This window comes from Mustela erminea, chromosome 12, assembly GCF_009829155.1.
Source record: "Mustela erminea isolate mMusErm1 chromosome 12, mMusErm1.Pri, whole genome shotgun sequence".
Lineage (NCBI taxonomy): Eukaryota > Metazoa > Chordata > Mammalia > Carnivora > Mustelidae > Mustela > Mustela erminea.
Genome location: NC_045625.1, coordinates 21,385,689 through 21,406,305, shown reverse-complemented (window position 1 = coordinate 21,406,305; position 20,617 = coordinate 21,385,689). Strand labels below are relative to the sequence as shown.

Genomic DNA, 20,617 nt, shown 5'->3' with positions numbered 1-20,617 from the left:
ACGCCAGTTTTGTAAAACAAACTAATGTACACAGTTAAAAAAAAAAAAAAAAAAGAGGTGGCTCAGTCGGTTAAGAGTCTGTCTTCGGCTCAGGTCATGATCTCAGGATCCTGGGATCCAGCCCCCGTCTTGGGGGAGTCTGCTTGAGATTCTCTCCCTCTCCCCCCTCCCCCTGCTCTCTTTCTTTCTCCGATAAAATAAATAAAAACGTTTTTTAAAAATGCAGCACAACAGAAACATTATAGTTAAATGGTGAGATGGGACGGGGAGGGGTGGGAGGCTGGATTTCATTTTCTCCTACAAGTGCCGCAGAGATGTCCAGGCCTGGGATTTGAGTCCTGCTTACCTCACTGACCTACCGACGCAACTGACGGGACTCCCACGACACGGGAACAGGTGACTCACACTCTGGTTACCGTCTCACGGGGCTCCTCTACCAGCTCTCCTCCCTCTCTCCCCATCCCCATTACAGAAAGGCCCGGAAGCCTCCAAGAGCTTCCTTCATTCAACTCCTTTGCCACGTGGGCTCCGGCCACCCCGAGTCCCAGTTCCGATTTCTCAGGAGTGCGTCTCCACCTTCCCGAGCCCCAGAGCCCCCCATCCCCGCAGGTCGCGCCCGCTCCTCCAGAAGCGCCATCGCGCTGAGGAGATGGCTCCGCGTCCAGGCGCAGGTGCGGCTGCTATCCACGTTTAGGGAGCAGAGAGAGTTAAGTGCCAGGCGACTCGGGAACCCACACGGTCGCTTACCTGCGGCTTCTGTCGCTTTGGAGACGGCCAGCGGGAGAGGCGGGGCAGCGGCGGCGGGGCGGGCGCAGCGGCTTCCCCGCCCCGGGGCGGCGCTCGCGCACGGGGCCTCGCGGCTCCCGCGGCCCGGTTCCCCCGCCTTCGGAGCCCAGCGCCGCCGCCATGTCTTCCGGGGCCAGTGTGAACGCCCTGCAGCGCCTGGTGGAGCAGCTAAAGCTGGAGGCCGGCGTGGAGAGGATCAAGGTGAGACGGGCGGCGGCGCCCTTTCCTCGCGGCGCGGTGACGGCGCGCTCCCGCCGGGGAGACGTGAGGGGAGAAGCCGGCTGCCCCTCGCCGCGGCGGGGTCGTGGTGGGCGGCCGTGAGGACGGCAGGCGGGTCCTGGCCAGCTTCCCGGCCTCGGCGGGGAGGCGGCCGGTGAGAGGAGGCCGGGCCGGCGGGGCCCGCGGTGACCGGCGAGTCTTCCCGAGCGTGGCCCGGGCCGAGTGCCCTGGGGGAGTTTCCCAGTCAGCGGGGAGAACCCGGCCTCGGGGTGGGGGTGGGGTGGGGGCGGCGGAGCGGGGCGCACGCGCGCAGCCCAGGGATGCGGGCGCCGCGCGGCCGGCCTGGCTGGGCTCTTGCGGGAGGATGCGCTCCGGGCCTGCGGAGTAGACGAGGACCGGCCTTACTGAAGGATTCATGGCACTAGCGCGAGAGCGCGGGCGAAGACGGGGCTCAGGTTTCTGGCGTGGCGACTGGGCGTGGGGCGCTGCCCTTAGTCCCCGCCGGGAAGAGGGAGAGCGGCTTCGCGGAATGAGCACGTCGGTGCTGGACGTGTGGACTTTGCCGAGATACCCAGGTTGGGCTCGAGGCTCAGAGGACAAGGCTGAAAGAAGTCCTAGGAATGTATGGGGGTAAAAAATGTGTGTTAACGAAAAGACCAGAGTGTGGACCCCTGCGCCGGCCGAAAGATGGCTGAGAGGAGAGGAGAACCAAGAGAAAGCAAGGAAGGAGGGGCTTTCAAAAATTGGAGGCTTTGGGGACGCCTGGGTGGCTCAGTTGGTTGAGCCGCTGCCTTCGTCTCAGGTCATGATCCCAGCATCCTGGGATCGAGTCCCACATCGGGCTCCTTGCTCGGCAGGGAGCCTGCTTCTCCCTCTGCCTGCCATTCTGTCTGCCTGTGCTCTCTCCCTCTCTCTCTGAGATAAATAAATAAAATCTTAAAAAAAAAAATTGGAGGCTTAGTTATTATGTCTAATGTTTAGTAAGTTGATTGAAAAGCATCTCTTGTATATTGTGTTGAGCAACTGGGGTCGCATTGTTTGTAGACTGTATGTTCGTGTGTGTGAATGACCACCGCTCTGATATTCCGTGTACTTCCACAGTGCCTTCTCTCTGTAGTTGGCGCTATTCTAGGTACTGAGAATGTGGTGATCATACCGGCAGAGATCATCAATAAACACATGAGTAAAATAACTTCAGACTGTAAGTGAAGATTATAAAACAAGATCAAGAGAGTTACGGCATGCAGAAGAGGTTTTAGTAACAGAGGTAGTGGTAGGAGAATCTGGATTGTAAAAGGGTAGGCAGGCCTTTTTAAAAAAGAAATCTGGCATCTGTACCCCAGTGTTTATAGCAGCAGTGGCCACCCACGGTCGCCAAACTGTGGAAAGAACCAAGAAGCCCTTCAACGGACGAATGGATAAGGAAGATGTGGTCCATATACACTCTGGAGTATTATGCCTCCATCGGAAAGGATGGATACCCAACTTTTGTAGCAACATGGACGGGACTGGAAGAGATTATGCTGGGTGAAATAAGTCAAGCAGAGAGAGTCAGTTATCATATGGTTTCACTTATTTGTGAATAACAACATAACAGTATAACAACTAGCACAAAGGATACGGGGAGATAGAGAGGAGAAGGGAGTTGGGGGAAATTGGAAGGGGAGGTGAACCATGAGAGACTATGGACTCTGAAAAACAATCTGAGGGTTTTGAAGGGGCCGGGGGGTGGGAGGTCGGGGTACCAGGTGGTGGGTATTATAGAGGGCACGGATTCATGGAGCACTGGGTGTGGTGCAAAAATAATGAATACTGTTATGCTGAAAATAAAAAATAAATTAAAAAAGAAATCTGGTTTTAAAGAGGAAACAACTTTATTCTTTCTTTTTTTTTTTTTTTTTTTAAAGATTTTATTTATTTATTTGAGAGAGAGCATGAGAGGGGGAATGTCAGAGGGAGAAGCAGAACTCCCTGCTGAGCGGAGAGCCGGTTGTGGGACTCGATCCGAGGACTCCAGGATCATGACCTGAGCCGAAGGCAGTCGCTTAACCAACTGAGCCACCCAGGCACCCTTATTTCTTTTAATTTAGGAAATGAAAAGCTTTATTTCGAGGTTGAGGGAAAGGAACAAACTATTTTTAGATTGAGGGGGACCAAATAGAGAAGGAGAATTGGAGGTAGAGAAGATAGGCAGTCTGCCTGTGGGGACATGGGATTGGAGGGGCAACTTTTGAGATACAAAGAAAGGAGATCAGGACATGTGTGAAGATAGATGTTTCTAGATGTGTGGACTTAAGGACTTGTATGATGACATTTTTCTTTGTGAAGTAGAAGGCCAAGTTTTCTTCTAGGGCTGAGGGGAGGGAGCTAATGGAGTCACAAGAGTGAGGATGGAGGAGAGGGTTTTTGGGAATGGGAGAGGAGCCCCCTACCAGGCACAATCATAGGCACCTTGTGACTCTGAAGACCGAGCTACTTTGAGATTGGAGACTGATTGCCTTACTTGCAGGGTTTGTTTTTTGTTTGTTTTTCCTCCACTAGCACTTAGTCACCTAGGAATCTGAGTATCCAAGGTGAATGGTGGTTGATCCAAGTAGTGGGTTAGCAGAGGAGGTATAACACAAAGATGGAAGTGGGGGCAAAGGGCAAGGAGCTTGAGGGGCTGGCTAGAAGGAGGCTGAACGCAGACTGGTTAGAGAAGGAACTGAGCCAGCCTCCTGGTGATGGGCTTGGCAAAGGGGGAGGAGGCATTCTCCTGAGGTCAGAGAAAGGATGTAGTGAGAAGGAAGCAGCATTCTGGATGGGTAGGAGAGATTGTGATCAGAATGTAGGAAGTTAAAGTGTAAAATTTCAGATGTGGAGCAGTTAGAGGTGTTGGCTGTAACTGTTGGCACTGAGGAGAAGGCTGTCTGAGGAAAGGAGGTCAGGGAACTGAAACTAGGGTTGTTGAAAATGGTCAGGATGATGTTGGCACCTGAGGAAAGGAGAGCTGGGAGCCAGTTGCCTGCCTACCCTGTGGAATAGCTAGGCGAGGTATTTGCTATATTTAAAAAATAATTTTGTGTGATAAAACAGACCCAGAGAATTCAAGTGAATTGCTCAAAGTCACACAGATAATAACTTTATTTGTGGGGTGTTCTCATATGTAGTATGGTTTCAGGTGTTTGGTGGGCTTCTCTCAGGCAGCACGCTAAGGAGTCACAACATTCCAGGATCTAGTTGGCCTTATTGCAGGACTCAGCACATCCACAGATGCCTTCTCATTAGCAGACTTGCTAACTAGTAAATAAACCAGAACACCAGTTTTCTAGCATATAATGGAGGGCATCTCTTGCTAGTGATTGGAATGCTTAATATTCTTCCAAGGGCCCCTTCTCTGTTTTGGAGAAATCTCTGAGAAGTTGCTGGGCGAGCATGGACTCAATCCAAGGAAAGCCATATAATTTGGGTATCCTACCTCCCATGGCAAATAACAGCTTCTAATTGTTTGAGCTTGTATTCCACCCCCACCCCCAACCCAAAGCCTTTTTCCTGTAAAAGTGCTAGAGAAATGCTGGCCACTTTTATTCTTCTCTTATTTTCTCTGCATATCCACTCAACTTAACTTTTTGTCCATGTTCTTTAGGTAGAGTCCAGTTAGTCCAGTTTCTCCAGGGGTCCTGGAGGTTAGTCTCCCTTCTACCCATCACGTGTGAATTCATCTGTTCCCTCTGATGGAGCAATAGTAAGCATGAGCATAATTGGTTCTAAATTCCTTGTGAATTAATAGCTGCTATATATAACCATTAATTCCAATAATAATCAACATGAACATGTCAGAACTTCTTTTGAGGGAAAAGGAAGCTTAACCATTAGTTTGATAGTATTATTTTATGTCTTTATATTTATATAATAGAAACTTATTACATTAATGAAACCAAAATTCGTAAGGCATTCTAGGAACTAGTTGGTAACTATAACATAAGGAGTTGATTTTCCAGGTATTTAGAAGCTTGGAAAATTAACACAAACTAGTAGTGATACTTGAACAGCAGTTGGAACCAATTTTTTTATGATAGGAGTGAGATTTTATACAAAACACCTTCTCAATGCACATAAAATGGAATGGGAGGAAAGCCTCGATGTACAAAACTGCATCAAATGGAGGCTAAGAAGATAGGCAGAAATTATCAGTGCTACCTAATAAACTCCAAAACTTCGTCACTTAAAGCAACATTTATTAATTCGCAGTTCTTAGGTCAACATTTTGAGCTGGGCTCAGCTGTGTAGTTCTGCTGATCTTTGCTGGGCTCTTCCACGCATCTGCAGTCAGTTGGAGGGTTGGTTGGTGGCTGGAGGATGGAGGATGGCCTCACGTGCATGTCTGGAAGTTGGGAGGCAGATGGCAGGAGCTGGCTCCCTGATGATTCCCCCCAGGATCTCCAGCAGGCTAGCCTGGGCTCATTAGATGGTCTTACAGTTCCAACCACAGCAAGAGAGGTAGCTGCAAAGACTCTTCAGACCTACAGCCTAGAACATGTCCATTATTTCTACCACATTTTCCTGGTCAAACCAGGTCACAAGGCTAACCCAGATTCAAGCGGTGTTAGGGAAAGACTCTTGTTGGCGAGAGGAGCCGTAAAATACTGTGACTGTTCTTGTAGTCTGCCACAAATGTACTGCTGACTGTGTGTTAACACTGTTCTACGTGTTTTAAATGCATTTAGCTCATTTAATTGGCTCATCAACTCACTGACTTACATACTGTTAAAAAATGTATTTCACAGATGAGGAAACAAAAACTGAGAAATTAAGTTAACTTGCTCAAGATCATACAGGTAAGGATGGAGCTGAATTTGAGTCCAGGCATTTTGGTTCCAGAGGCTGCACTTTTACCCAATAAGCTATCCTGCCTCAAAAGCTTGAGGAAAACTTGTCACTTTGTTTTGGGCAGACTGGATAAGGCTTCAGCCGTGTAAGCATTAAAACAGTCTGCTCAGGCGCCTGGGTGGCTAAGTGGGTTAAGCCTTGCTTTTGGCTCAGGTCATGATCTCAGGACCCTGGGATCAAGTCCCACGTCAGGCTCTCTGCTCAGCGGGGAGCCTGCTTCCCTCTCTCTCTCTGACTGCCTCTCTGCCTGCTTGTGATCTCCCTCTCTCTATCAAATAAATTAATAAATAAAATCTTAAAAAAACAACAAAACAAAACAAAACAAAAAACCAGTCTGCTCACATGGCAAACCTGACTATATTAGCGCACGCTTATAAGTGAAAATTTGTAAAGGAAGTACTAGAATGAGCTATTTCTTTACCAGGTCAGTCTCACAACTAGGATTCTAAATGGATCAAAGATACCAGCTTTATTTTTCTTTTATTGAAGAAGCAACGGAATTAAAAAATACCCTAAATCATGGAAACTGTAACATGAACTTTCAGCAAAAAAAGAGACTTTTGGAGATCACAAGATGTGGGACCTTTATCAGGCTGTAGGATCATTTTTCAGAGTATCAGATGGCTCGGCTGTGAGCAGCACGTCAAGCCGGTGTCCCTTTGTTTCAGGTCTCACAGGCAGCTGCAGAGCTTCAGCAGTACTGTATGCAGAATGCTTGCAAGGATGCCCTGCTGGTAGGTGTTCCAGCTGGAAGCAACCCCTTCCGGGAGCCCAGATCCTGTGCTTTATTCTAAAGACTGGTGAGTAATGACACACTGTGCTGTCTTTGGTCCATGGCATTATCACAGGGCTTCCCAAGGGATCGGGCAACTGAGCTTTGAATATCCACTATTTTGGGGGAAATTAAAATAAGAAACAGTAAAAGGCACCTGAGGGGTGACTCTAGTCAGCATGTCTGTGGAATACATCTCATTAAGTGAGTCTCAATTCTCTTGGGCACTAACTCATGAGATGTTAATATCCTTATGTACTTGAGGTCTTTAACTGAGTTGGCTGGTAGTAATTTCATGACCTTAATCCCACCATCTCTGTCCTAACACCATTCCAGTGCTGTGATTTGCTGCTTGGTGTTATCAGTAGGCTTGCTGCTCTCTGGACCAAGGACTCCGCAGAGGAGACTTGTTCCTACCACCAGCTATGATTTCTTTCCTGGAGGCTTTCAGAATATATGGGTTTTGGGTTTTTTGTTTTTTTAAGATTTATTTATTTATTTATTTGACAGACAGAGATCACAAATAGGCAGAGAGAGAGAGAGGGAAGCAGGCTCCCCGTCCAGCAGAGAGGCCGATGTGGGGCTTGATCCCAAGACCCTGAGATCATGACCTGAGCTGAAGGCAGAGGCTTTAACCCACTGAGCCACTCAGGTGCCCCCAGAATATGTGTTTAATAGAGGAAGAAGTGTAGTTACTGGAGAAAATCGTGGGTAGAGTTAAAAGAGCTTTACAGGGGCACCTGGGTGGCTCAGTGGGTTAAAGCCTCTGCCCTCAGCTCCGGTCATGATTCCAGGGCCCTGGGATCGAGCCCCGCATCGGGCTCTCAGCTCAGTGGTGAGCCTGCTTCCTCCTCTCTCTCTGCCTGCCTCTCTGCCTACTTGCAATCTCTCTCTCTGTCAAATAAACAAAATCTTAAAAAAAAAAAAAAAAAAAGAGCTTTACAAATTGATTAGTGAAATGAAAACACCTGTTTGGTGGCATATTGGAAATTTCATGGGTCCTAACGTGTTGCGTTTCCTTCTTTCACATTTTCACCCCCGCCCCCTTTTTGGGAAGAGGTCAGGGCATAGATTACTGTAGTCTTTTGGGCCCAATATAGTTCAAATTATGTGTTCTGAGGGATTTTCATAAGACTTAAGTAAACATCTTAGGTCCTTTTTCATATATTTGCAAAAGGGAATTACTCATATTAACAGAAAGAAGTAATTATGTTGTCAGGTACTATTATACCTTTTAATGGAAAATGTCTACATTTATGGTATTAAAGTAATAGTCTTGTGCTGGCATAGCATTTTCCTTTTTACAAAGCAGCTTAATGGGTGTTATTCATTCAATAATGTAGCTTAGATATTTTTTATATTGTTACTTTCTACTTTGAGAACACTAAAGTGACCTGAATTGATGACTAGTTAATTATATGTGTAAATCTTACTAACGGGAAAACCTACCTCATTCTCTTTTCAGTAAGGAAGAAGTTCACTGAGGAATGCTTTTAAGTGCGAAGTGATGAATAACTAACTGCCTCCAAGTCTCAAGAAAACACTTTTCTCCAGCCAAATGACTCTTATATATTTCAGACCTTTCCTTGGCCTGGTCCTATAGCCAAAATTTTATAGAAATTGATGAGTTTCTACTCACATAAGGAAACTGGATGAGGGGGAAGACTTTAGATAATAATGGCCAGAGTCTTTTGGTAAAGTGCTTTTATATTTAAGACAAACAAAAATGTTACCACCAAATACACCTCTTTCATAAGCAAATTACTGGTGTTTCTATTCCTGGAATATTGTTTGTTTTATTTACTGGACGTTTACATTTTGGGAAGGCAAACATTTTTGTTTGTTAAAAAATTGAATATTTGTAATTTGTTGTTCCTAAGATTTTTATACCATAACAAAACTTGATCTTTTCTCCTGAATTTACAGTTTCTAAATGAAGACAAGCAAGTATAAAACTGGGGGAAGAGTAGACTTTGTTAATCAAATGCTGTCTTGATTTTTCTAAATGAGAAGATTCTTTCATTTGTAACACTAAACATAGGAGCTGTTTCTTAGCAAACTTGTTTGGAAAGATTCCTGTTGTGTTTTGTATTAGATTGCCCCATCCAGTGTATGAAGCAGATTTGGTCTTTGTTTTCTTAAGTTCCTCTACTTTATAGTTGTAGTTATACTTAAAACAAAAAAAAAAGTTACATTATTTCATGTCTTTAAAAAAATGTGTTCTTTCGAACATTACAAATGAGTAAAAACAAAATCATGTGAAAATACAACCTACATAAATTCTTCATGTCACAAGTGTTTTATTTTGATGATGTGCCTTTGATTTAATTTGGAACACTTTTAAAAGGGTATTTTGTGTTTGTAAAAATCTTTGATGAGCTTGGAAATAAAATTTCTGCTTAATTCATCATTTTCTATGATAGCAACATTTTGTGTCAGATTTTCTTTTAAGGTATCATGAATTTTTGTTTCCTTGTGAAATTGAGTGCTAGAAGTGGAAAGTGAGATTTTTGCTTATAAGTTCTTGAAGAACTTTGTAAAAAAAATTATATATATGTATATAAAATGAGCAGAAACATCTCAATTTCTGGCAACATTGCACTTTGAAATAGTTATGTATAAATCCATAAATAAATGAAAATATCTTTTAGCATAATTAGTGTTACCAAGTAGAGAAAATAGAAGCCATCATATGGAAACTCCCTTAATCTCTGGCCACTAAACTTCCAAATCTAAGTTATCTGAATCTCTCCCTCCGTTCAATCAAAATTCAGGAATTCAGGTGTCCCTTTTCTATTCTTTCTTTTTTTTTTTTTTCCTTAGTGGCAGAGATGTTTTTTTTTTTTTTTTTTTTTTTTTTTTTTTTTTTTTTTTTTAGGTGTCCCTTTTCTAACCCTGCTATTTGTTCTCTGGATCTGTTTTAATGTTTTGCCTTCTTTGAAATCATACTATCAATTATCCTTTCTCCTTTATCTTCAACTACTTTATTGGATCCTTTCTGTCAACATTAAACATGTGCCAATCTCCATCTTAACAACAATAAGCATTTTTTAAAATCTCCATTAAAAAACTCATTTTCATTTATAAAAGGTAAGTAAGTCCCAGAGATCTACTCTACAGCATAGTGCCATGGGTAGCATATTGTATTATGTACTGAAAAATTTAGTAAGAGGGTTGATCTTATGTTAGGTGTTACTATAAAAAGTAATAAGAGGGTGGGAGAAGAAACTTTTGGACATGATGGATGAGTTTATGGTGTAGATTGTGATTATGGTTTCAGAGGTATATACTCACCTCCAAAGTCCTTAAGTTGTATACATTATTATGTACAGACTTTTGTATGTCAAAAAGAAAAAACTCTTCTTGATTCCGATTTCTCCTCTGGCAAAAACTTGGTAAGATAATACAAGAAGCTATAGATTTCTCACTTATGAGTATAAATATGTGTCCTAAATATAAGCAAATCAAATTCACTAGTGTATCAAGAGAAGATACAACGTGACAAAATTATTTTGATAAAAGGAAATCTATCCATGTATTTCATTACATTACAAGACCCTGGGATAATAACCGGAGCCGAAGACTCTGGGATGATGCTCAACTGACTGAGCCACCCAGGTGTCCCTTTATTTATTTATTTATTTATTTTTAAGATTTTAATTCTTTATTTGGGAGAGAAAGCATGAAGAGGGGGTAGGGAGCAGGGAGCCCAATGGTGGACTTGATCCTAGGACTCAGGATTGTGACGTGAGCTGAAAGCAGACACTAAACTGACTGAGCCATCTAGGTGCCCCTTTATTTATTTATTTATTTATTTAGATTTTATGTATTTACTTGACACAGAGAGAGCACAAGCAGGGGAACAGCAGGCTCCCTGCTGAGTGGGGAACGTGATGCAGGGCTCAATCCCAGGACCCTGGGATCATGACCTGAGCCGAAGGCAGATGATTCACCGACAGCTACCCTGGCACCCCTAAAACTAAGATTTTTTTTTTTTTTTTAATTACAAAGAACGGCATGTGGGTGGCTCAGTGGGTTAAACCTCTGCCATTGGCTTAGGTCATGATCTCAGGGTCCTGGGATCGACCCCCAGATCAGGCTCTCTGCTCAGCAGGGAGCCTGCTCCCCATTCCCCCACTCCCCCCACCTGCTACTCTGCCTACTTGTGATCTCTCTTGCTCTGTCAAATAAATAAATAAATCCTTAAAAATATTAAAAAAAACCACAAAATTACTGTGATATAGGAATAGGCAAATAAATGATTGGATCATAACAGTTCAGAAATGGACTTTTCTCTTTGGTAGGAAAGTATGGTTTACTAATAAATGGTGCTGGCATTACTGGTTATCCACTTGGAAGGAAATAAAATTGGACTTGTATTATGTAATAAATGCACATTGGTTAAAGAAAGAATACAAATGTATTGGAAGAAAAATTAAGGGAATAGTTGTATAACTGAAGTAAAAAGTTTAAAAGGGTCTTCCTAAGCAAGGCAGGAAACCAGGAAATCAAAAAGAAAAGATGTGGATACCTTCCTAAAATTTAATTTAAATAAATAAATAAGTATTAAGTTAAAATCTGTTGTATGATAAAATCATAAACTGAATATAAAGGCAAAAGACAAAAATGTGTACTTTTTAAGTCCTCATTTGGGATTGCTCTTGGCATTCCCCACCACCTCTAACCCAGATTGCTCTGTTTATTAAAATTATTTGATCTCTTGTTTGAGGATCAGCTTACTATGTGGGGGAGAAAGACCAACCTATTTACTGTGAGAGGCAAGGGGTGGGATGCCCTGGTGTTGATTCCCATTTGGGCCCTGTATCTCAGTGGCAAAGGAAGGAGTATCTATGTCCATCCACAGTTGGAGGGGGCGGCTGATGTTCTTGTGAGGCCTCAGACTTAGGGCTGGACCTAGGACCTGGGAGTAAGGTCTCCCAAAACCTCTCTAAAGTGAGCAGCCCTATCACTAGCAATGGATCTAAGGGCAAGTAACTTTTTGGACCATGAAAAACCTCACAGGGAAATACTCTCAGAGGGAAAAAAAAAATCAAAGTTCCATGCCAAGAGCCAGCCTGAGAAGTTGGGGCTATTCCAAACAATTCTTTCTGATGGGTTGTTTGGAAGATGATACTGTGAGGTCAGACTGACACTTTGGGTCCCCCAGCAAGGGCCCAACCAGACCCTTCCCTATTCTGTGGATCAGCCCAACCTGTCATGTGACAATGGCTCCCAGGGAGTGCTCTGCTAAAGCAGAGCTCACTTTAGGAGTCACCAGACTCCTAATACAAGACTTACTTCCCAATACCTCTGACAGAGGCTGTTCTGTTGTGCCCAAATTCCGAGACTCCCCCAAAGACGACCACCAGAGTCCAGAGTCAAAGCCAAACAGCAAGGGTCGTTTATTACGAGCTCGAACCTGGACCTCCGCGCACTAAGAGGTCCTGAGCTCAGGAACACAGCACTTTTTATACACTATTTGGGGAGGCAGGGACTTAGCATACAACATAGTATCTCGTAACGAATCACTACATACCGCGGGAAAATCAAACAGCAACTCTATAATTTGACTGGTGCGCTACAGAGCGGGAAAAAGCTGAGAATAGATTATTGGTTAGATCAAAGGTCTGTCATTCTTTAAACTGCTTAGTTGGCGCTGCTAGGGTACGTGCCCCCTCAGGATTGGCGGGGTCTCCCTGTCAAGCCGCGGGGAGCCAGACGGTTATTATCTCCCGTACCCAAAGCTGGGTGGGGGGTCTGGGGGCAGTCACTTTGTCACGTCCAATTCTGGGTGGGGGTTTCTCTGGCGCCAGATGGCTGTTCTCTCTCGGCCCAGAGCCGGGTGGGGGTCCAGGAGCGGCCACTCTGCTAGGTTCGATTCTGGTCGGGGGTTGTGTGGTTACAGAGTGCCTATAGAAAGTTTGCTGGTAATTTTCCATCTCCTCATGGGTTAGCATGGAAGGTACAGAAGCAGAAATAGTGGTTATGGTTATAATTTAGGCATCTCAGTTCCATGCCCAGGCAGAATCTGTCCTTAAACAGCAAAGCGCCATTGAGAAATGCCCACAGGAGGACTCAAATACTTAGACTCCATTTGGTGAGGAAGCAAGACATGAGTGTTGATTGCCTAGCCTTAAGGCTTGCTGCAGTTGGTGGCCTATGAAGAAACTCCTCTCCTTGGAAGCCGATTAAAGGCAGTATAAAGGTGATCTGCAAGCTGAGAAGCCTTAGCCTTACATTATTAGTTTAGAAGCTATCCTGCCAAAACTTTAAGTAGAATAGCAAATCCAATTAGATTTCCAGAAACAGTTTCTCTTTAAAGTCTTTACCCCCTACATACCTAAGCAAAACCAAACATCCTATAAAGAAAAGTGTAATAGCAAGGGGAGAGTAGGAGGAAAGTAAGAGGTGATGTTAAGCCCGTTTCAAAAAGGAGGACATGATTAACAGTAGCAAACGCTGAAGAGAGGTCAACTAGGGTGATGTCTGCATGTCTCTTGGATCTCAGAAGGTAGAGGTCAATTTTGGTAGTAATAAGGTGATAATTTCAGAAGCTAGGAAAGAGAGTATGCTTGTGGTCTTCAAACATTTTTGCTGGTGTACCACCTATAATAATGTCAAAAACCCATTACCTCCATTTTAGAGATGACATATAAAAGTTTTGTTAATAACCGAATAGTTGCAAAGAATATAACTTTATTAGAAATCCTGATATTTGAAAATAAAATTAATACATCTTAAAAAAAATATACTCAATGGAATATAAATACCAGAGTAATAAGAAACCTATAATCATCCATTAAAAAATATACAAACTATCCTCCAAAAATGTTGTACCAACAGCATAGGAAAGTGTTCTTTCTCCAATATGCTGACACTGAGTATTATTAATTTTCAAAGATTTTGCCAGTCTGATAGGTGATCTGTTTTCTTTTGCATTTGCCTGATGAGTAATAAAGCTACATATAATTTAAAATGTTTATTGGCTATTTTTGTTTCTTCAGTGTAATATCTATCCATTTTTTTTCTATCTTTTTTTCTATCCACCCATATATTTTGCACACTGTTCTATTAAGTTGTCTTTTTTCCTACCAATTTGTAGGATTCTTTGTATATTAGGAATGTATATCTTTTTTATTATGTAGGTTGCAAATATTTTCTTAGTGATTTGTTTTAAATTTTTATTTATGAAGGCAACACTTTATTTTTTTTTTTTTTTAAGTATTTAAGTAATCTCTACACCCAGTGTGAGGCTCAAACTAATGACGCTGCAATCAGGAATTGCCCAGTCTTCTGACTGAGTGAGGCAGGCATCCCTGAAGGCAACACTTTAAATGGGAAGTTCTCTGATGCCTGGGTGGCTCAGTAAATTAAGGGTCTGACTTTGGCTCAGCTCAGGATCTCAAGGTCCTGGGATTAAGTCCCACACTGGGCTCTCTGCTCAGTGGGGGGTTGGCTTCTCCCGCTCCTTCTCCCTTTGTGCACTCTCCCTCTTCTTCTCTCTCAAGTAAGTAAATAAAATGTTAAAAAAAAAAAAAGTGGGAAGTTCTCTAACTTCAACTTTGCCTAGATTTTAACTTTCTTGGTAATGTAGGGTTGACTCTGGTGATCTTCACTTCTTGACTTAAAAGGTCAGCCTGAAATGGAGGCTCATTTTAAAAAGCTTGCTGGGGGGGGTGCCTAGGTGGCTCAGTGGGTTAAGCCTCTGCCTTCGGCTCAGGTCATGATCTCAGGGTCCTGGGATCAAGCCATGGGGCTCTCTGCTCAGCGGGGAGCCTGCTTCCCCTCTCTGCCTGCCTCTGCCTACTTGTGATCTCTCTCTCTGTCAAATAAATAAATAAAATCTTAAAAAAAAAAAAAAAGGCTTGCTGGAGGAAAGGTGGGAAGCAGTGAGCCATTCAGAAGACAACTAAATTACCCTTTTATATATAGATACAATACTGTATATACTGCTGTTGCTCTAGATGTATATATTGTACCTACTGCTCTAAAAAAAAATGAAGGCTTGCAGTGTTCAGGTGAATCTAGAAGATAATTGGATCTTACGACAATTATGCGAATGAGAATATTTAACATACAAAGATGCAAACAATAGGGCAGAATATATATTTTGAAATTTTAATATGGAAGAACCAAGAACATGTAACAAATATATTTTATTTAATGAGTGAGCAAATCTAAATTATTTTGTTACTAGATTTTCATCAAAAACAAAGGAATGTGGCACAGAATATTATCCTTTCCTTCAAAAAAACCTCAGACGAGTTTGTCCATCAGCTCTACCAGGGACTTTTTCATACACCAGACGCCGTTTTTTGAATTGTGGTAGTTGTGAGCACATGAAATCTGTTAAAAGGAGAAAAAGGAAAACCATTTTATTTCTGATAGTAATAAAGTATAGCTATTTTCCTAGCTATTCTGATGCATCCTATCTCTTCATCTATCTACAAAGTGTTAAAATTTCCAAACTGAGCTAAAATGACTATAAAAAATTACATTTTTATCAGAAATGCATCTGTAGGGGTGCCTGAGTGGCTCAGCGGATTAAGCCTCTGCCTTGGCTCAGGTCATGATCCCAGGGTCCTCGGATCAAGCCTCACATCCAGCTCTCTGCTCAGCGGGGGGCCTGCTTCCTCCTCTCTGTCTGCCTCTCTGCCTACTTGTGATTTCTGTCAAATAAATAAATAAAATCTTAAAAAAAAAATGCACCTGGGGCGCCTGGGTGGCTCAGTGGGTTAAGCCGCTGCCTTCGGCTCAGGTCATGATCTCAGGGTCCTGGGATCGAGTCCCGCATCGGGCTCTCTGCTCAGTAGGGAGCCTGCTTCCCTCTCTCTCTCTCTCTGCCTGCCTCTCTGCCTACTTGTGATCTCTCTCTGTCAAATAAATAAATAAAATCTTTAAAAAAAAATGCACCTGTATCTAATAGCCCAATACTAATTAGTATCATGTACACATATTTGTATGCTCATACTTTGCACAAATAATTAAATCTCCCTGGATTTAAGACCCTTTCATTTTAGTTTTCCCTCATTAATTACCTCCTATCTGTAATGTTGTAGAATTTATCCTGAGCTCTGATATATGATAGGTGGTGATCATGTATGGACTCACCTTCTATGACTGTATTATATATGATACTTTAGCCTGAAATATCCCAGATTTGGATTCTTATAGAGGCTTATTAATTAAATCAGTTAAAAAGGAGGCTAAAATATTTAAAACTATTTGAGTAATTATTCCTGGGAATGTAATCTCATAATTAGAAGAGCTGGATGCCATTATAAGCAAATTTAAAAAGCAGTATAATAGGTAATTTTTATCATAGAGATCACAAATACACATCTATAAGAGAGATGGAAAATTATCTTGAGATTATGCCAATGGCTTTGGATAAATTGTCTAGGCCTGAATTAATATGAATTCTAAAAGTTTATATCTTAAACAGTGAAGGTTTTATACCTTATAAACAGTGTTTATACCTTAAACAGTGAAGATAATGATGTGCTATGGGAAACCACAGTAAAAAAGTCAAAAGTTTCCATAGTGATAGTGATAATGATACTAGTATCAAAGATTCATGTAAACTGTTTGAATAAAATTATTTTATGGAAGAAGTTTGAAAGTGGAAAAAAGCAATATTTCTAAGCAAAATTATTTATCTAATTATGATTTAAAAATATATTTATAATTAAGTTAGTGAATTAAAATATAAGTAGACATTTGACTATTCCATCCATATCTCCAAAAGCTTAAATATAAAAGTTATTAGAAATAATTTTTGAGATCTCATCGAGAAAATGGGAAGATTTTCCTATACATTAGGATGACCTAAGTTCAAGAACATATAGTAATTCACATGCTTGATTTGGTTCAAGATGGGAAAAAAATGGAATTTTTAATTCAGTTTATTTATGAAGCTGGAATAAACTTCATGTTAAAAATGTGACAGTACAAGTTAAGAGCACAATAGGTTAATTGCATTATGAATATAGATATGAAAGTCAAAAATAAGTATTAGTAACCATATTCAACAACAAATTGAAAGAATCACTCTTCCAAAGCCAATTAAGTTTATTATAGAATAATAAGAATGATTTAATATTAGTAGACCTATTATAATCCTTGACTTTAATGGATGAAAGGAGAAAACATATTTGATTTTCCCCAATAGGCAAAAAATATTTGGATAAAAATATTTGGATAAATATCCAAAAAATATTTGGATAAAATTCAGAATCTATTCCTCACAGAGGTTCTTATAAAACTGGGATAGAATAGTTCCCATTAAGATCAGGAACAAAACAGGAGTTCCTGGGTGGCTCAGTGGGTTAAAGCCTCTGTTTTTGGCTCAGGTCATGATCCCAGGGTCCTGGGATCGAGCCCTGCATTGGGCTCTCTGCTCAGCAGGGAGCCTGCTTTCTTTCCTCTCTCTCTGCCTGCCTCTCTGCCCACTTGTGATCTCTGTCTGTCAAATAAATTAAAAAAAAAAAAAAGGAGAAGATCAGGAAAAAAACAAATTATGATTATTAAATAGGATCAAATCCAAGTTTTGTGAGTCCTGGCATTTATACAGTTGATCCTTGAACAATGAGGGTGTTAGGGATGCTGTCTCTCCCTACTCAAAAATCTAAATAAAGCTTTCTTTTAAAGTAATCTCTGCATCCAACATGGGGCTCAAACTCATGATCCTGAGATCAAGAGTCACATGCTCCACCGACTGAGCCAGCAAGGCACCCCAAAATTCTATAAATAACTTTTGACTTCTCTAATACTTGAACTACTAAGAGCCTACTGTGAACTGGAAGCCTTACTGATAACACAGTCAATTAACACATATTTTGTATGTTATATGTATTATATACTGTATGCTTACAAGGAAATAAGCTAGAGAAAAGAAATGTTATAAAGAAATCTTAAGGAAAATATATTTATAGTACCGTATTGTATTTGTCAAAAACTCCATGTGTAAGTGGACCCACGCAGTTCAAACCTGTGTTTTTCAGGGGTCAACTGTACAGGTTGGGAGGTCCTCTTTATTTTATTTTATTCTTTACTTATTTTTTATTTATTATTATTATTTAATCCCAGTATAGTTAACATAATACAGTGTTATATTAGTTTCAGGTGTACAATATAGTGATTTATCCAAACCCATATATTACTCCGTGCTCGTCATGGCAAGTGAACTCTTTAATCCCCATCCCCCATTTCACCCATCCACCCACCTCCTCTCTGGTGACATCAGTTTGTACTCTATAGTTAAGGGTACGGTTCTTGGTTTGTCTTTTTCTTTTCTTGTCCCTTTGTTTTGTTTCTTAAATTCCACATATGGGTGAGATCATATGGTACTTGGGGAGGTCCTCTTTTAACAAAACAAAGAATACCAGATTTTCTGGGAGTCTCTCAAGTCTCACAAAAGGGCCTCTGCAAAAAAGGAGCTTTGAAGTTTAAGCTTCTCCCCTTTTTATTTATTTTTTTCCTATCGTGGTAAGGCTACATTTATATGGCCATTAGAACTTATATATTTTGTTCTAGATGTTCAAGCCAATGTAATAAATGACATAGAAAATAAAGGTACAAGAGGTATCTTTACCAGGAAAGAGAAAACTGTCCTTTTAAAAACTGACATGATTAGTGGTGCCTGGGTGGCTCAGTGGGTTAAAGCCTCTGCCTTCTGCTCAGGTCATGATCCCTGGGATCAAGCCCTTCATCGGGCTCTCTGCTCAGCAGGAAGACTGCTTCCCTTCCTCTCTCTCTGCCTGTCTCTCTGCCTACTTGTAATCTCTGTCAAAAAAAAAAAAAATTGATATGATTAAATGTTCAGAAGCAGCAAATGTAAAGTAGAGCTAATAGTAGTATTTATCTGATATCTATTTAATAGTATTCTTAGAATTCAGTAATCTGTATAAAGGGCCTAGAAGGGCACCTGGCCTATAATAAGCTCTCTCTTTTTTTTTTAAAGATTTTATTTATTTATTTGACAGACAGAGATCACAAGTAGGCAAAGGAGGCAGGCAGGGAGAGAGAGGAGGAAGCAGGCTCTCTGCGGAGCCGAGAGCCCAATGTGGGGCTCGATCCCAGGACCCTGGGATCATGACCTGAGCCGAAGGCAGAGGCTTTAACCCACTGAGCCACCCAGGCGCCCCTATAATAAGCTCTTAATAAAGGTTATCCCATTAAATATTCCTGCCCAACAAAGAAGTTAATTTTCTGATTCATTGATTTCTCTGTTTAATCTTTGCTCATTTTATAGTCTTCAGCTTTACTTAGACTTGTTCTAAGGTTTTATTTTTCACTTCTTAAATTGAATGCTTACTTCATCTAAAGCTATAAGAATTTGACATATTTTGTTTGCATTTATTTTCTTAGATGTCTATAATTAGAATTTTGATTTTCTTTTTGACTCCAAAGTTTTTGAAGATTCTTTAAGTATATTATTTAAAGCAAACTTTTTTTTTTAAGTTTAGAGATGGTTCTATCTTTTAATATTACATCTGTAAGGGGTACCTGGCTGGCTTATGTTGGGATGGCATATGACTCTTGATCTTGGGATCGTGAGTTTGGGTCCATCACTGGGTGTAGATATTGGAAAAAGAATAAATAAACTTGAAAAAAAATGACATCTCTGAGTAGTTTTATTAACATTAGGTAGTGTTACCTGGTAATGATTTCTTGTCTCCTGAGTTAGATGAGGAGTCAGAGTGCCTCTTCTGTCCTAAACATTTCCCAGCTCTTTGGTGGAAATAAAGACTGTTGAATTCTTTTTGATTTACATTAGGATCAGAAGCACAAAATAAATCCAAACTGGGGGCAGATGGTAATTCTTTCCAGGATGTCCTCTTAGTCCCAGCATTTGACCTTTCACATATGAAGTCTTCTAACTCATCAGATAAACATTTTTGCTGATTAGTGAATAAATTATTTTCCTGAGAGTACCATTTGTCACATGCAGTCTGCTTTGCACCATATTTTAAGTTGAATGAGTGATTCTGTTGTTCCCATACATCTTTCTTAAAGTTCCAGTGAAGAGGAGATTGGGAGCCTTCTAGTGAAAAGCTAGGGGCAGACACTTCTTTATTTATATGTCCTTTTGCATCATGTGTTCCCTTTTTCTGGTAATTTATAAAATTAGGGGCAACTCTCTTCTGAGTGTCAATTGGTGATACTATGTTTTCATAGTTTATTTGTGTTAGATCCAAACAAAAGACATCTGACTCTGAATCATTTTGGTTTTGAAAGGAGTCATCAGCTACATTCTTTGATTCTGTATTAATCAGGAAAGGATTATGCACTATGTTAGGGTTACAATTGGAGTCTTTCCAGTAGCTGGCCTGATTGTAAGAAGTCACAGGTGGTAAAACGCATGGCATTTCTCTTAGTTCCATAAGGGAAGAGTTACAGTTTGAAGAGCTGTTTGTGTCTCCATGCACTGCCTCTCCTATATCTGAAAAGTGGTAATTTTCATTATGTCCTTGAAAGACAGAGTTTGAAGAGCCAGAAGCTAAACTCTGGGAGGTGAAGGTACTAGTCTGATTTCCATTTTCCTGAGGTGATGGACTTTGAGGTGAGTTTGTTATGGAAGAAGAACTAATCTTGAATAAGGAAGTGATGCTACAAAAATGCTAAAAAAATTTTAAAATTAATTAATGTAATACAAATACAACATAAACATCAGTCAAGTAATATAAAAAAATACAACATAAACATTATAATACAACATAAACAAATATAAATAACAATGCTTATCTAAATCCATTTTCTAATCCAATTTCTAACCCATTTTCTAATCATAATTTAATAGAGTTTTGAGTTATACAAGTTATATAAGAATACCATCTGCTTGATAAAAATTTAAAATTTTTACCAATAAGGCTAAAGTTTTCTTTATTACTATAATGAAGGGCATCAGGATTGTAAGCACATATGAATAGAGTGTGTGATCACATACTTGTGGGCACAATAACATTTCAA

At 40.9% G+C, this 20,617-nt stretch overlaps 2 protein-coding genes across 10 annotated transcripts in view; one reads left to right on the top strand and one right to left on the bottom strand.

Annotated features, from left to right (window-relative positions):
• The first annotated feature begins 830 nt into the window (after positions 1–830).
• On the top strand, positions 831–9,056 carry GNG10 (G protein subunit gamma 10). Its single transcript, XM_032306590.1, has 3 exons — positions 831–987; positions 6,543–6,674; positions 8,112–9,056. Exons 1-2 carry the CDS (start codon positions 907–909, stop codon positions 6,666–6,668), a joined length of 207 nt encoding a protein of 68 aa, XP_032162481.1. The 5' UTR covers positions 831–906; the 3' UTR covers positions 6,669–6,674; positions 8,112–9,056.
• Positions 9,057–14,819: 5,763 nt separating this feature from the next.
• The window catches only part of SHOC1 (shortage in chiasmata 1), a 75,086-nt gene continuing 69,288 nt past the window's right edge, over positions 14,820–20,617 (bottom strand). For all 9 annotated transcript variants that reach the window (XM_032306574.1, XM_032306572.1, XM_032306575.1 and 6 more), the window contains 2 exons: positions 19,305–20,268; positions 14,820–14,992 (listed from right to left, as the gene is read on the bottom strand). In XM_032306574.1, the coding sequence (XP_032162465.1) occupies positions 14,892–14,992; positions 19,305–20,268 (1,065 nt within the window). In that variant the 3' untranslated portion in view covers positions 14,820–14,891. The remainder of the gene's footprint in view (positions 14,993–19,304; positions 20,269–20,617) is intronic.

Coding starts and splice junctions, on each gene's coding strand:
- GNG10 (XM_032306590.1), top strand. CDS start 907: ATGTCTTCCGGGGCCAGTGTGAACGCCCTGCAGCGCCTGGTGGAGCAG. Junction 988..6,542: donor CCGGCGTGGAGAGGATCAAG/GTGAGACGGGCG, acceptor CCTTTGTTTCAG/GTCTCACAGGCAGCTGCAGA.